At 43.9% G+C, this 17,533-nt stretch overlaps 1 protein-coding gene across 12 annotated transcripts in view; it reads left to right on the top strand.

Annotated features, from left to right (window-relative positions):
• The window catches only part of LOC147606272 (flowering time control protein FCA-like), an 85,625-nt gene extending 68,365 nt beyond the window's left edge, over positions 1-17,260 (top strand). For 4 of the 12 annotated variants that reach the window (XM_086792507.1, XM_086792509.1, XM_086792510.1 and 1 more), the window contains exons 16-21: positions 69-515; positions 842-886; positions 971-1,048; positions 16,069-16,134; positions 16,319-16,361; positions 16,496-17,260. In XM_086792507.1, coding sequence (XP_086648633.1) covers positions 69-515; positions 842-886; positions 971-1,048; positions 16,069-16,134; positions 16,319-16,361; positions 16,496-16,503 — 687 coding nt within the window. In that variant the 3' untranslated portion in view covers positions 16,504-17,260. Of the gene's footprint in view, positions 1-68; positions 516-841; positions 887-970; positions 1,049-1,294; positions 1,395-16,056; positions 16,135-16,318; positions 16,362-16,495 lie in introns of those variants that run through there. The other 8 variants (XM_086792502.1, XM_086792504.1, XM_086792505.1 and 5 more) reach the window with 3 other exon arrangements.
• Positions 17,261-17,533: the final 273 nt, after the last annotated feature.

The raw sequence follows: 17,533 nt of genomic DNA, 5'->3' as shown, positions 1-17,533 counted from the left end.
TGCATTGTTCGCTGTTTGCTTCATGGTGGAGCCAGTAAAACTCATATTTACTTATTTGTTTCCTGCAGTGGGAGAAGCCAGAAGAGTTTGTGGCATATGAGCAACAACAACAACAACAACAACAACAACAACAGCAACAGCAACAGCAACAGCAACTGCAACAACACCAGCAACAGCAACAGCAACAGCAACAGCAACAACAGCAGCAGCAGATCCCTCATCATCATCAACAACAACAGGTGCAGGCCCAAGTTCAGGCTCATGTTCAACAGGTGCAGCCACAACACTTGAATTATCAATACCAGCAGCAACAGCTTCTCAACCATCAGCCTCAGCAGCAGGTCCCTTCTCAACAGTTACAACATTATCAACAGCAACATCAGCCCCAGGTGCAGCAACTCCATCAACAGCAACCACAATTGCAACAACCTCAACTCCAACAACTGCAGCAACAACCCCAGCTGCAACAATCACAGCGTGAAACACAGTTTCCATATTCTGGAGTTACCTCACTGGTATTGAAAAATTCAATTTAAAAAGAGTTTTAGACCTATTTTTGTAAGAATTCAACTAAATTCCAGACATCTGAACCTTTTACCGTAAAACACATGTTATCTTCCTTTGTATTAAATTGAGTGTGTCTGCTATAAAATGGCTTTATGGGTCCACGCGTGTGTGCCCAGAGCTCCAAGCCGTGGGCCTGGGTTCAAACCCTTCCTGCTCTACGGCCATGGGTGCCCTTTTACTTAATATATCATACCCTCTCTGTCTTTCTCTAAGAAAAAAGAGGCTATATGGAATACACTTTGTGATGAACATGGTAATTCATGGTGTAATGCAGCAATTTACACAACCACTCAGTGGAGTACCCTACCAACCTGTCCAGGTATACCTCTATTTCACTTGATCTAGCTGCTTTAATAGGGCCAGCGTTGATACACTGTAGTTGATTGGAACTTTGGTATGACAGGGTTATGCTCAGGGGCAACCTGCAAATGGAATGGTAGATCCCTCCAGAGGTGCTCAGCAGTTTCCACCAAGTCAGCAGGTAGTGACATTTCTCTTCAAGAACTTTTTGGAACAAACCATTTGATTTCTCAATGTGTTATCTCTGTGATGGCTTATTCTTGGATGTGATTTATGTGGCTTTGTTTATCTTTTCTAAACCAGATGCTCTTGATTTTTTAGCCTTGTCTTTTCTCTCATAATCTCACGTATTAATGAACTGTTCATTGAAAGCCAATCAACTTGATCCTTAATTAGTCTCTTGAAGTCCCTTTTGTTCCTGAAACAGCACCAATCCCAGTATTGAAACCTCGCCAAGGTGCTTCTTTCCCAAACGACCACAAATCTGCAAGAAAAGGTCCTTGTAAATAACAGTTTTTTAAAATAAACGATTGTATAGAAGCATTTTCCCCCCCTGGAATAATCAAGCTCCCTTAATTCTCTTCCTCGTACTACTTTTGTGTGTTCATGTTGAGGCTTGGATACACGGAAATAAAAGTATTTGGAATACTTCATGTTGCTGTGTTATAGGTGTCTCCTCACTGTCCTATGGATCACGCTATGTTCACCCTTCCGGGTCCCATTGGAGATGCGTGAGAGGCTGGCCCTCCCAAATCCACGAACTCCAGAGTCTCTCTTTGGCCACCTTGGCCGGTGGAGGGTCAATGTGCCAGTCATGTGCATGGAAACCAATTACCCTCACGCTTTGCAAGGTACATCCCCTGAAATCCTCAAGGGGGTCTCTCCCAGATATCAGATCCTCCTCCGTAGTGGTTGGGAGTGTTCACCAGGCATGATATACCCTTGGTAGTTTATGTCGCGGATGAGAGCCCCCCCTTACCCACCTTTTCTACTAGACCTCATGGTAGACTGAGAGAGCCCAGCCACCCCGGAGTCGATGTTGAGGGTAAGTCGCTCCTTGCCGTGAATCCCAGTAGGGCCCCTCTCCTGGGCCTCTCGGGCAGTTGTTTGAATGTAAGCCAAGCTCCAAGTGACCTAGTGGGGCCCGTGCTCAAAGCTCGCCATGATACGTGTAGGCGAGTCCCAAGCATATGACAACTAGGCAGATGGACCATGGGGTGGAGATGCTCCTTGGAGGTTACTAGAGTTGATTGCCAAAGGGATGGCTTGAGATGATCCCAAGCACAGAAGAAACTGGCTGCAAATTTGTCCTCAAATGTCGGGCTAAAGCCTCAAACCCGCATCTCTCTGAAGATCCATCTCATGCTTTGAGGCCAGGGGCCTCCCCGAATGGCGGAGATCCTAGTTAGGAGCAAGTCTTTCCAAGGCTCACCACCCGGAAGAAGGCATGACACTGAATGGAGGGGTCGTCGATGCCTAAGCCCCCTCTGCGTCATGATTGAATGATCACTCTTCAGGCCACCCTGGCCCGGGTAAGCATCTCGTCGCTACCAGCCCATAAAACTTTGTGGATGAACCGCTGAACTTGACCAATACAAGCTCGGAAGAAAACTCAGCAGGATGTGATATACCACATGGTGGCGAGAAGAATCTTGTTAGTGGTTCGGCACCACCACCTAGCTAGCTAAAGAAAGCTTGGCTAACTCCAGTATAGCAGCTTCTTTCGAATGCACAGTAGAAGACGAGACACCTGCTGCTCAGGGGAGATACCAATTCCAACGTGGCATCCAAAATAACTAGATGGAGTGCCCCTCGGGAAGATCCATTGAAAAGCCTCAAGTGGATGCCAAGTCGGGTGGGCATTGAGCCAACCCAAAATCCACATGACTTGTGTGAGTTGACCTGCGCTCCTAATGCATGATAGAAGAACCCTATTGCCTCGGCGAATCTTTGGAGGTTTCCCGCATCCCCCGACATGTATGCTATTGTGTCATAGGCAAACTTGGAATCAAGCAACGCCTTCTACGCGCGGGTGGGAAGGCACAATCCATGGAGCCCGCTGAAGAGTCAGAGAGTCACTTGGGGAACTGAAAGCCTTGAGAGGGATCTCGATGAGTAACGATCTTGAGATGGGGGGGCTTGGAGGTGGGTTTCTCGAGGGTGCTTTTTTTTGGGGGGTGGATGGTGAGATAAATGCTCATAATGGTTCTCTGAAACAACCATATCTTGTCGTGTTTTGTGAGCCTGGCGGTGCCTTTTGCATTGAAAGTCGCCCGACGGTTCCACCTCGGGCCAGCAGTTTGCCACTCTCTTGCACCGGGCTCAATTGAGGTCGGGTCCTGGTGCTTTGGTACTCGGGGGCCTGTTTCCCTCCCATCCCTTGAGAAGGTTTTGAACTGGGCCCTTAAGGCGCCCGCTGGGGGGTTGGGGGGAGGGTGGGGTTGTTGCACTGGAGTTGTCATCCTAGACTACCTTCCTTCGAGGACAAGCTCTATCGAGGTGTCCCATGTGTCGGCAGATGAAACATTGGCCTCGGAGGCCAGAGTACTCAACTCTTTGCAAAATAGGGTCCCCCTCAATGCAAGGACGTGATTGTTGGTCATGTCCACTCTCGGCTAGTTCAGGTGTGAACCCAGCTTACTCACGGGCACTTTTTCCCTGTGACTTGACACATGTTTTTCTCCTCATGTGAACACACTTTTGTGTGTTGGGCACTTAGCCCTAGGCTCTTTAGTACTCACTTGTACTTTCATTTTATTATTCATTGAGTACATCTTTTCCAGCACACTCACGTTTCTGTGTTGAGGTTGTGTGTGTGTGTGTGTGTGTGTGTGTGTGTGTGTGTGTGCCGGCTAGATGCCCTCCTACCCAACATTGGTATTAGAGCTTGGTTGGGGTTAGGGTAGGGTTACACATCAGAGCTAGGGTTTGCCCTTATTGCTCAGCTTTGGCCTATTGCACATAGACGAGCAAGACACTTGTTGTCCAGCTGCTGACTTGTTCTGCACGTCGCCTCTTTGATGCCCGTCGACTGTACCTGCGTCGCTCCTCAACCGTACTTATGCGCATTGTTTCGTTGCTGTACAACCCGCCGCCTTGTGTGCCGACTGTACCTGTGCGCAACGCCGCCTTGTACCAGAGCCGTCGCCCTCGTTGCCTTGTGCCGCCTGACTGTACCAGTGCTGTCGACCCGTACTGTCCGACTGTACCTAGTGAGCGTACAGATCTCCACCCACCTGCACACTACAAAATTTGGGGCATTGTACTTGGTGAGCATACAGATCTCCACCCACCTGCACACAAAAAAAATTTGGGGTATTTGAAATTTTTCGAAAATTTCAGCCCACATAGGTTTATAAATTTATAGATTTGTGGGATTTGGTAGTTTTTGACCTGAAATTGCATATTTTGTCCGTTGAAATTTGGAGCTTTTCACGATTGAGCCTGCAATCGCAACATTGGCATTGATTTCAGTTGATTCGGTGCGTAATTGCACTAGAAACTTGCGGATTTTGCAAAAATTGGCACTATTTGCAAGTCTATAAGAGACATTTGCAGGCATTTTGGTTGTTACAGGTGCATTTACGTGGCATTGGGGCATTTTTCCTAATTTTTTGGGCATTACAGCATTTGGTGCAGGTGACAATTGCTTTAGCAGATTTACAGGGACAAATCCAGTTCAGATTTGGTCTAATTGGTTGCCTAAAAATTGGGGCTCTTCTACATTGAGCCCATTTTGCAGCATTCGACCAATTTACCTTTGATTTTGCCAGGATTTGAGCACTTGCAGTTCTTACAGGTGTTAGCTGATCGTGTTTTTCACGGCACATGTATACATTTGTGGTTTGCTGCAGTATATGTATGCCATTGTGGACACTTTGACAGATTTACATCATCGTGGAGTACACTTGCAGATTTGGGACATGCATATGTATTTCTTGTGGTGAAGGAGTTCCCTTTTAGTCCATTGATTATCTTGCTATTTATCTCCCGCATTCTTACGGTTTTGCTGGGCATTGCCTACTTGTAGTGACTTGTGACAAATTTGCTGTGCTGTCATGGCCAACAGTAATAATGACCTCTTTGGCATGCTATCTCAAGAGGACAAGCTCCATGGGGATAACTACCCTATGTGGACTTATATGATGCGTCATGTATTGGTTGCCAAGAATGTATGGCTATATGTAAATGGCATTGAGGAGCGTCCTCTAGCTCGAGCGGAAGGTGAATTTATTCCCACTTACCCTCCTGCAGGTTCACCTTCTCGTTCTCCTCCTACCTAGCAACAGCGTACTTGGGATGCTAGGGATGCTCAGGCCCATGCGTTGATTGCTCTCTCGTGCCGCAGGCATATCATTCCGCACATTCGTTCTTGTACCATTGCAAAGGGTGCTTGGGATACCTTGGCGGCGGCGTATTCAGGTCGCAATGAGGCTTGTGTAGCTTACCTTCGGAGCAAGCTTGAGACTGACCGCATGCTTGAAGGTGACTCTATCGATCAGTACCTTACGCATGTGAAAGACCTACGAGGGCAGCTCATTAACATTGATGAGGTCTTGATAGATGGCTATCTTGTTCAGACTGTTTTGCGTAATTTGCTCGACTCTTATTAGACATTTGGTACCACTCTACGGTTGTTGGTTGGCAATGCACCTAATGCGGTCACTTTTGATAACCTCGTGACTCTCTTGCTCAGTGAAGAGCAATCCCGTTCCAACAGGAACAACATGATGTCCGTTGAGTCAACAATGGCTGCTCCCTTTCGTGGGAATTGATATGGGCCTAAACCTAGCCCATCGGATTCTCCCAAGAAAGAGGACAAGCCTGAAAAGAAAAAGTGCTGTAATTATTGCAGGAAAACAGGGCACACCATAGAGGAATGCAAGAAGCGTATTGAGAGTGAAAAAAAGAAGCTGCTGGCATCTTCTTCCATAGGTGCATATCAGGCCAATTTGGCTACACATGTATCAGCCTTGACCATTATATCTTCATCACATGCAGAGATGTCTTCTGATGCCGTTGCTTTTGATGACTATGCTCTATAGTCCGAACTTCTTGGTGTGCATTGTCAGGCAGATGCATTTCAGGGGGGGGATTTTACTTGCCCACATGCAGTTGGTGATGCCTCATGGTCACTTATGCTTGTTAACCCTTATGCTTGTCTATGCTAGACGCTTTCTCTTATATGATGTCTACTGGAGGTGCCTTTTATGCTGGTTTTCCTTGCAGCGGGATTGTTTCTACAGTGTTGACATTGTCACTTTCATACATGTGATGTTTATCGGGAGTGCCTTCTACACACTTGGCCAGTGTTGGCTGGCCCTCATGGTTTTGACATGTAACATGTATATTATTCATTGTGGGATTATGCATCTTTACACTTGCCATACATGCCACTGATCATGGCATCGCTGAGAGTTTACCCATCCTCTCATAGCATTGGTTGATGCCCACCTTGAGTCCCCACTTTTTCTCCCGATTTTCGGCTTTTCCCATTGCTGAATTTTTACTTTTATCAGCCCTACCATTGCTGATTTTTCCTCATCGGCTCCTCCATTGATGAGTTTCTACAGTGTTGACATTGTCACTTTCTCACATGTGATGTTTACTGGGAGTGCTTCTACACACTTGGCCAGTGTTGGCTTGCCCTCATGTTTTTGACATGTCACATGTATATTATTCATTGTGGGATTATGCATCTTTACACTTGCCATACATGCCACTGATCATTGTGGGATTATGCATCTTTACACTTGCCATACATGCCACTGATCATGGCATCGCTGAGAGTTTACCCATCCTCTCATAGCATTGGCTGATGCCCACCTCGAGTCCCCACTTTTTCTCTCGATTTTCGGCTTTTCCCATTGCTGAATTTTTACTTTTATCAGCCCTACCATTGCTGATTTTTCCTCATCGGATCCTCCATTGATGAGTTTCTATCTTGCAGCTTACATTGCATGTCTCACAAGCATGACTTTTGGATCCTGTTGCCTTTACACATGCGTGTATTTGCTACCTCTTCTTATGCTTATCACTAGTGCAGTTACAGAGCTATGCTTTTCTCTCTTGTTGTCATTGATTTGGATTGCATGCAGTTTAACTTGGCATTTGGATGCTTGCCTTGAGGGGGGTATTATGCAATGCCTCTTGATTTGATGGAGTTGATGTTCACATGATCTTTGACATGCATTTCAGGTGATGCGTTTATGTACTACTGTGCTCTTGCATTAGCACTATGACATTGGGGATTCTCCTTTTCCCCGTCATATAGTGCTTGCTTTTCCCATTGGCACTGCAGTTTATCTTTGCCATTGTGATCTCTCTTGATCACTCTTACGAGCATAGTGCAAGGCAACATTCATAGCGTTGTCACCTTGCTACCCATTCACACCGTTCACTTGAGGGGGGTTTGTTGGTCATGTCCACTCCCGGCTAGTTCAGGTGTGAATCTAGCTTACTCACAGGCACTTTTTCCCTGCGACTGGACACATGTTTTTTTCCCCGTGTGAACACACTTTTGTGTGTTGGGCACTTAGCCCTAGGCATTTTAGTACTCACTTGTACTTTCTTTTTATTATTCATTGAGTACATCTTCACGTTTCTCTGTGCTTGAGGTTGTGTGTGTGTGTGTGTGTGTGTGTGTGCAGGCTAGCTGTCCTCCTACCCAACAATGATGTGGCATGAGGCATTGACTCTGAAGAGGTGATGCAGATACGAATGGAGGGAATCCTAGCCGTCTAAGCAAGAACCAAAGTGGCGGTGGGGGGGGGGGATTCCATCACTCTCCCAATAGCACCATCTATCACTGGGAGGTGAGGAAGGTATTCCTTTCTATGACCTGGAAAGAAGACTCTCACGGGAAAACTTGAGACGCTAGCCAAGGGTCAGACGTTGGGTTGAAGCTCCACCTCGCTAGGAAGGCATGGGCCGTACGCAGTGCGACGGGGCTTAGCTACATGACTATGTCCGAAGCTCCAAGTGAATCGAACTCAACTTGTTGCGGTGGGGGGTAATTCCATCACTCTCTCGATAGCACCGACTATCATCGGGAGGTGAGGAAGGTATTCCATTCTATGACCTGGAAAGCAGACCGTCACGGGAAAGCTTGAGACGCTTGCCAAGGGTTGGACGTCGGGTTGAAGCGGTGTTGACACCTCGTAAAGAAGGCTTGGGCCATACGCAGTGCGGTGGGCCTTAGCTACATGACTCTGTCTAAAGTTGTAGGCGAATCTAACTCAACTTGATAGTAGCCACGGCCCAAGGGATGAATATCACCGATCTTTCCAGGCGCGCCAAGAAGGCTTGTCTGTAACAGCTCTTTGAACCGTCCGCGTGTCAGTTCGGTTACTCACAATCTTGCAAACCAAGTTGGAGGCCTCCAAAGAAGTGACTGTCGAAGTGAGGTGATGAAAGTCTGCTTCTGGAAAAGAGAGGCAAGGGATGGTGACCTTGGTTGGGGATGGCGAAGCGTTGCCGTGGAGTCCTTCTGGGGTTTCGAGACCAGGAGTTGTCGAGTCTTGTCACAGAGAAAAATGTCCGAATCCTGAAAGCACTTGATGAGGAAGAGGGTAAGGAGGAGGGGAAGTGGGCGGGAGCATGGCAAGGTGGGGGTTGAGTTGAAAAAAGGGAGCAAAGACGGGGGCTGATATGGGACTGCCCCGAGGGGTGGGGTTTGGGGGGGGGGGGGCGGGGGGCTCCAGCTTCCAACAATTTTTAGAATATTGCTTTACATATATATATTATCGTGAAAGACCTGCTATTTTTGTAGTTGTTTCCATATTGTAGTTCCAAGATTTTTCCATTGTGGAGAGAGTAGCCATTCGTGTCTTTGTTTCCATAATGTTAGTTTGCTTTCCCAAACACAAGAAATAGGGCGAATTGTTTTCTTCGTTCTTTAAAAGAGAGGAAAGTAAGGGAGGGGGAGGAAAGTATTGCGTGCAGAGGCCGGGGGGGGGAAGCTCCAGCTTCCAACAATTTTTAGAATATTGCTTCACACACACACACACACACACACACACACACACACACACACATATATATATATATTATCGTGGAAGACTTGCTATTTTTGTAGTTGTTTCCATATTGTAGTTCCAAGATTTTTCTATTGTGGAGAGAGTAGCCATTCGTGTCTCTGTTCCATAATGTTAGTTTGCTGTTCCAAACACAAGAAATAGGGCGAATTGTTTTCTTCGTTCTTTAAAAGAGAGGAAAGTTGGGGGGGGGGGGGGGGAGGTGTTGCGCTTACATAAAAATAGTAAACTGCCGTTTCCTAGTAAAAAAAATGGAATTACCGTTTTGTAGAGTTGCCGTTTCCCATCTTCTCTCAAAATGGTTCATCAAGTGGTTTGCAGTGGTGGCTATTCCATTGCATGATTTGACAAAGAAAGCCGTGGGATTTCGGTGGACTAAAGCTGAAAAAGAATCCTTTGAAGCATTGAAATTTTATACTAGCAAAAGACCGGTGTTGACTATTCCATATTTGTCAAAGCCTTTTGTGGTTGAATGTGATGCCTCAAGAGATTGCATTGGAGTAGTCGTGAACCAAGAGGGCCATGCTGTGGCCTATGAAAGTGGAAGACTTCAAGGAGCCAAAAAGACCTCATCCACTTTTAAGAAAGAGTTGAAGGCTATCATTCATGCATTGAAGATTTGGAGGCATTATCTTATGGTTGTTGAGCTTGTTATCAAGACGGATCATGAAAGTCTGAAGTACTTCATGTCTCAACCTAAGATGTTAGAATAGCATATGAGATGGGCTTATTATTTGGTCCAATTTCATTTCCAAATTATGCATACACATGGAAAAGACAATAAGGTAGCAAATGCATTATCTCGGAGACCCATGAGCCATGCGGTTTCTATGGATTATCATATAGATTTTACTTTGATGAAACATCTTTATGCTACTGATGAGGATTTCAAGGATATTTGAAACAAATTGCAGAATGGAGATTTAGTAACCTCCTATAACATCAAGGAGGGTTTTCTTATGATGCAAACCTGGTTATGTGTGAAAAAGGATTTGAGGCCAAAAGTGATGGAAGAATGCCATGCTCCACCCTGCATGGGGCATCTTGATTACAACTCAAGCTTTAAAGTGCTACTTTTATTGGCCTAGCATGAGAAAGGACATTGACCGATATGTTTGAGAACGTTTGGTTTGTCAGAAGGTCAAATTTGATCGACGAAAGCCAGTAGGACTATTGCAACCATTACGGATTCCAAATGTTCCATGGGAGGGTATTGCTATGGATTTTATCTTTGGATTACCAAAGTTAGAAAATGGGAATGATGGTATGTGGACTATTATTGATAGATTCAGTAAGCAAGCCCACCTCATGCTAGTGAAGAAGACCATTTGCATAGAGCATATGGCGAGATTGTTTATTCAACAGATTTTCAAGCACAATGGATTGCCCAAGTCCATTGTGGAGAATAGATATCCTCGAACTACCAATTTCTTTTGGAGAGCTCTTTTTCACAATATGGAAACAAAACTGAATTTTTCTTCGGCTTATCATCCTTAAACCGATGGACAAAGTGAGATTGCAAATCTCATTATCTTGGATATGCAAAAATGTTATGCTCTCGAAGCAAAGGATCGATGGGAGAAGTATTTGCCTTTGATTGAGTATGCTTACAACAACACAGTTCATTCATCTACATGCAAAGCTCCTTTTGAGATTATCTATGGCAAACCATTGTTGTTGCTTGTGCCTAGAACCAAGAAAGAGATCTTCCATGCGGATGAGTTTGTTCGAGACTTGGATAAAACTTTTGCATAGGTTCGAAAGGCTATTGAGACATCTCAAGCAAAGCAAAACAAAGCTGCGGATAAGCATAGAAGGAAGGTCTCATTTGAAGAAGGAAATTGGGTCTTGTTGAGATTCGAGAAAGCAAGACTGCGGAAGTCTAAAGCCAATGAGCACAAGGACCCAAAGCTTGCTCCTAGGTATTATGGACCTTTCAGATTACAAAGAAGATCAACGATGTATGTTATCGGTTGGACCTTCAAGATCATTGGAGGATACATAATGCCTTCCATGTGAGTATATTGAAACGAAAAGCAAGAAGAAATTTTGCAACCAGAACAGATTGTGTTTCATTCTCTGAGGAAAAGAGGAAAGACAGTGGTCAGACAGTCTCTCTTGAAATACAAGAATTATTCGCCATTGGATGCGAAATGGATGTCAGAGGAGTACTTTAATGACTATCAAGAGTACTCCGAGCTTATGAGGAAGCGGTTGGTCCAAATGTGTTTGAAGTACATAGATAGACGTCTTGAGAACAAGATAGACTCAAGAGGGAGGGATTGTACCTCTACCTTCTTCATTGTATAAATATATATTGGAATGTAATTGTTCATTATTTTGCTTATGTAATGGTTAATTGGACATGCACTTGTTTGGGTCGGTTGCATATGGGTCCAAATGTGTTTGAAGTACAGAGATAGACGTCTTGAGAACAAGACAGATTCAAGAGGGAGGGATTGTACTTCTACCCTCTTCATTGTATAAATATATATTGGAATGTAGTTGATCGTTATTTTGCTTATGTAATGGTTAATTGGACATGCTCTAGTTTGGGTCGGTTGCGGACCAGATGACCCAAGGAGCAAGATTTGTATTTGGGTGGCAGTGATGCTAGATGACCCATTGGGTGGTTGTGTCAGATGCCTTGGATTAGTTGGGCGGTCATAGTGCCTAGATGACCTAGATGATTGTGTTGGATTGGATAGTCGGGCAATCAGTGCGACCAGATGGCCGAGATGACTATTTGACAGTAGGGTGGTCCGAGAGACCAGATGGCCGAGATGACTGTATTGATAAACTCTCGAGTGGTAATAGTGACTAGATGGCCCAGATGAGTGGTTATGATTGACTGAGTGGTTTTATTGGGAGCAAGATAGCTAAGGAGTGGTTTCTGATGAGACGAGATGGTCGACCATGACAAGACAATCTATGAACAGGAGGATCTTTATATATGCATTGCATACTGATGATTGTTTAAATTTCTGACTTTTGTGTGGTGTTTTTGATGTGCTTGGATTTATGGCATGTGATAGTCCACTGGGCTTCAGATTACGTGGCCAGTGCCTAGAATACCTAGTAGACACGAATGATGCATACTTGTTTATTGATTACATTCTGTCTAATCTTTGTAGTAGGTTGCCAGATGAGCAGATGACATCACAGTTATGGGGGATGTCCAAATGCACTAGTTTACTAGATGGGGCTAGTACTTGGAACATAGATATGCTTTGTACACTTGTGCTCTGGAGTTGAGGACAAGTGCGGAATGCAACTATTTGGCGTTCCTAGCACTATTCACATGATGGAACCCTTGCCAGGACACTGGATTGGTGGAAGATGATGGGGATAGGGACCATAAGGTTTGCACATGGAAAAGCACTAGTTTTGGGCAAAAAGAAGAGAAAAGCAAAAAGTCAAATTGAGTTGACCGTGAGCCAAGAGCTTCACTGGCAAGAGGGAATTAAGCAGGACCAAAAAGCAAAAGTTGCTTTTTCAAAAAGCAACTCTAGGGCCAAAAAGCAAGGCCCTAAAGCAAAGCACAAAAGCACTTGGGAAAAGCTGGCCTTATTTGAATAATATTTTATTGTATAAAGTGAAAAAGAGGAAAACAAAACAAAACAAGCATGAACCTCTCTTCATCATCAGCAAAGTTTGGAGTTTTTCATAGCCGCATGCTGCTGATCCAGAACGCCGCTGACGTCATCCAGTGCCATGTCATCAGTTGGCCGTATGCTGTATGGATGCATACAGTTCGTACACGGAACGCTACGATGTTGTTGTCTCTGCGCCGATTACCGCTGCTGCACTGTTGTCTGCGTCGACTGTCGCTCTTGTATTGCTGCTTGCGTCGATTGCCGCTACCGCGTTGTTGTTCTGCATTGTTGTCGTGTTGCCATGCAGCTGTTCTGTACCGACAGGCTGTTGCCGTACTGCCACGTGGACTTGATGTGGTCCGTACAACTCGGTACGGCCTAAGATAGTTGCTGTTTGGTCTTTTTGAGTTGTTTCTACTCTAGATTGGTTGTCAAATCTGTTGCTGAACATTTTTTTACCTTATCATCTACTCTTATCACTTGTGTACCTCATTTACTAGCTTGGGGTATGTTGGATTTGGTACTAGCCCGGTGAGAGATCTTGTGGGCCATACCCGTGGTGTGCTCTACAACGGGATTTGGTGCCTCGACATTGATTTCGACATTGGTTTCTACATTAGCATATTTTTTTGCTTTTGTATTCATTGATTTGCGAGCCCGTGGATTGTTCTTGAATAAATTCTTGAAAGGGGGTGGGGCCTGTTCCCTCCTCAGTGTGTGTCATGTGTAAAGTTCTCTAAACCCTACTCTCCCCCTCTCTATATTTTTCCACCTCTTGGATACGTGGCGGAATCTGTCATAGTTTCAAACGGAGTTGTGCTCTTTAAAGGTTTTGTGGGGGGTTTGATCGTTACATGTGCTTCAGTCAGAAGTGTCCTCAGCTCGAAATATATGTAGCAATTGTAGGAGATTACACACTTCAGGTGGTGAAAAAGTGTATAGGTGTTAGGGGAACAAAATGCCCAAGGACATTAGAGTTTTAGATTTTTGATGTTATACACTTATAACCTTAGTGTGGGCACTTTTGAAAGCTACGACACTTGGCTAAGGTTGGTACACTTAGTATTGTATGGTGTGGTTTATTGTGAGAAAATAAAAAATGACAAATTGAAGGTCAATGTATTTTTTTGTTTGTTTCTCATCAATTGACTTTTTCTCATTTCCCATAGTCACAAGAAACGTTTTGAGTTTTTTTTTCCCGAAACATTTTGTCTGTTACTATTATATATATATATATATATATATATATATATATATATATATATATATATATATATATATGTATGTATGTATGTATGTATGTATGTATGTATGTCTTTCAGATACCACTAGAAAGTTGAAAAGTTGAAACTTAAAACATAAAGTGCATTGTGCTAAGTGCATAGTATTTCTCAAAAGATTATCTTTCTATCCTATATAGAGTGATGAGTCTATACTAATGAGTCACAAACTCCTGACTCTCAAAGCATCAAAAGTTGAGACTCCAAGCTTCAAATACCGAAATGGATTCATCATTGAATCATTCAAAGTTTAAACTTCATAGTCCACGGCTCAAGCCTGTTGAGACTCCAAAATTCAACTACCAAAATGGATTCATCATTGAATTATTCAAAGTTTAAACTCTGAAGTCCATGGCTCAAGCTTGATTTCCAAAGAGTCAGGACCAAAATGCCATAGTAGCGAAAAACAAACAAAAGGAAGAGCATAATGTATCATCATCATGTGACATGTCAAAGCTCAAAAACTAGGAGCTAGTGTTCATTGCTCTAGTGGCGAGCCGCTATCATCTCCCTCTCCTGAACCACGAGTGTCTGAGGCACTAGTACTACTAGTAGAACTCTGTAGCTTCTCCTCGTCTGATGGCGTCATCTCTCGCATAACAATATAGCGACTTTTGCCATGACCTCTACCACGACCTCTGCCACGACCGCGTTGGCTAGTCCTTCCTCCATGTCTCGACTGCGCACTGGAAGAAGTTTCCACATCTGGAGGAGAACGTACGTCAAGATCAACATCCTGTGGCTCAGGAGCAGCAAGAAGAGCTCGAGCCTAGGCTCGTTTGACCTGTCTAAAGCGTTCCTTTTCATGAAGGAAATCATATGTCAGATGCTTGTTGTTGCACCGTTGAGTGAAGGTAAGGTCGATTTGCTATCCCTTGCTCTAGCTTCATGATCACCATGCTGTCATTCGCTTTCGCCTTCCACTTGAGAACCTTTGCTCCGTCAATGCTCCCATCGATCTTTGAGTTCCTCTAATAGCCAAAGATTTGCATTCACATAGACCAACTTATCTAGTTGGCCTGGACTCAACGTGCAACATCAAGCACGCAAAAGGAAGATTAGAAGGTGAAGTATATATAGTCTATGACTCATGAGTCTTACTAGTTAGAAGTGAGTCAGAATCTAGATTCTAGCTTCTTACTTTAAAGTATAGAACAAAATGTGTATACCTATTTGTCTTCTTTGTGTGAATGTTTGCGCATATGCTCCAAATGCGCTTGGCTGCACCACCAGTGCATTCCTGGGATAGTGCGAAGAGCCAAGGTTTGCAAGTGGGAGTCCATCCGTTGATTTCCCATCATGAGATGACTTGCTGTCTTCGCTCCTCTCTCATGGCAATCTCTAGTGCAAACTGGTCACGATCTTGAGCAAACAGTATGGACGACTCCTCAATGCTATTAAGAATGTAAAAATTAAATACATGAGTTAATAACATACTTCAAACATGGTCCATGATCCATGGACCATATGTTAATAGCAAGCTGCAAAGTGTAGAGTTTGAAGTTGAACTTCGAACTTTGAACACATGTTGAGAATGTAAGGGTGAAGATTTGTTTCCTGGCTTGTTTCTCGGGAGCTAATACTCTACACCCACTTTGTATCCACGATGATGAGGATGGTGTTCCTTACAGCCCTAGTAAAACTTATTTAATAGCCTTGAGCATCTACATGTGGGCACATGGCCACTGCCAGGCCTAAACCTGCTGTAGACAACCTGGTTGCCTGTTGGACTAGGCTGGAGTTGCTCAACTAGTGCCATAGGCAGCCCCATCGCCTGACTGGCCTGGCTGCTGAGGCTGCTGTTGCTGTCGGCCTTGTACCTGCAGGTGGGTCACAACATTGCCCACATGTATCTCTTGATCATATTTTCTCAGTCAATGAGCCAAATGCACCAGGAGTAGATCGTGCTTGTGATGTCTTAGGAAACGGTGTAGCCATGGAAGAATCCTCCCACATCCTGTGCCAGTTCTGTAACCTCATGCGGTAGTGTTACTGCCAACAGTTTCTACGGCTGAACCCATACATAATGATTTGTCACGAGCTAAAACTTCCTTCGTGGAAAACCTCTGGCTAGTTTTGTTTGAGGGAGAATCCAGAATCTTTTTTTTTTCAAGTTGAAGAAATGAGATATCAAAATTTCATTTGGAAAAGAACAGTCTATCACTTAATGGAAAAACTCAATGTGCACTCCTGGGAATTTGTGTGAAAATCTCTTGGCTTGAAATTTTGGGGAGGCTATTTAAGGTCTTTTCATCTAATATCCTTACTCGTGTGAAGGTGCTCGCACAGATTCCATCTGCAAATGGAATGCCTGATGTAGCTAGGGGTGCACAGTGGTTTCCAGCTGTTCAGCAGGTGACTGCATTGGTTATGCTTTATTGTATTTGGAATTTTTAAACGAGCAATCATTTTGATACCTTATTATAAGCACGATAGATGATTCTTTTTCATGGATGACTGTAGTGGAACCATGGACTGTCTGAAAGATGATTGAATGTGTCTTACTATACATTAAAAACCTCATTTTCCTCTTTTGCAGGGTTTGCCAAACCAAGAGTGGATGTGGAAATCTAAGCCTACTGGTAAGTTATTTGCTGGATATTTTTCAAAAGGGAGTATCTGAGGAAGATCTGACCTCTGCAAGCATCTAATTTGGCATATCTGCTCTTGGTTTGCTGCTTTTTGAGTGGACTCATGTACTCTGATGTTATTGCAGGTTCTTGACTGATTGAAGTGCAAGTGCTGCAAATTTGGTATGTTAGTGTGGGGAGATTCCTACCAGGCTTGTTTCTGTGAATTAGGCAGTGGAAGCCACTGCCCTTGGCAGCCCAATGTGGTGGAAGGTAAAGTTCTTGTGTGGAGTCCATCGTGCCATTCACGTGAAACACAAGGACTGCAAAAAGCCATTTTTGACCTTAGCCTTGCAGAACTAATGGAAAGAGTGCATTGCAATCTACCGGATCTCTACCAACCCTCTTGACTATTCTATGATCTGATAGATATACACAAGTTCACAAGCAAATGTGGTAGTGCAGGTAGGGTGCTGTCACTTTTTCATCTTTTTGCTCATTTGCAGGGTTTCTTCCTGCAAAGAAGCTTGGGATGGAGTATTGTTCTTTATTTGAATTTCAGTTGGTCAGAAGGTTGGTTTAATTGGGATAATTTTTTGTTTTTAGAAATCAGATAAGAAGATATCTTTCAAAATGAACTAAACAACTTTGTTAAGGCAAGAATGGATCTGGAAATTATTAGCTGTCTGGACACAATTGAATGCTTGTAAAAATCAGGAACACTCCGTTTGATTATTGCCTATCCTTTAGAACCGTATATGAATTTTGTAACTATTGGTATGTCTAGTCGGACGGCCATAACAAGCACACTCATGGTGTGGAGTTCATCATCGTGCTATTCCAGTAAAACCTAAAAAGCCATTTTTGACAGTAGCACTGTGGGACTAATGGAAAGACTGCATTGCAATCTACCTTGAATCTTTACCAACCCTTTGACTAGGCTGTGATCCAATAGATCTGCAAATGTGAAACGTGTAGGTAGGGTTTTACTGATTTGTAGGGATTGTCCTGCTTGGGAAAGTATTGTCCTTTATTTGAAATTCAGTTGGTCACATAAGGTTTAATTCAGCTTAGTTTTTAAAAATCAGAAAAAATGTTCTTCAAATTGAACTAACAACTCTCTTAGAAGAGGCAAGAATGGACCTGGAAATTATTAGCTGACTGGACACAAGTGAATGCATGTC

This window comes from Cibotium barometz, chromosome 58 (assembly GCF_041138505.1).
Source record: "Cibotium barometz isolate CiBa-2024 chromosome 58, ASM4113850v1, whole genome shotgun sequence".
NCBI lineage: Eukaryota > Viridiplantae > Streptophyta > Polypodiopsida > Cyatheales > Cibotiaceae > Cibotium > Cibotium barometz.
Note: the sequence above shows the minus strand (reverse complement) of the source record. Positions and strands in the feature narration are given on the sequence as shown.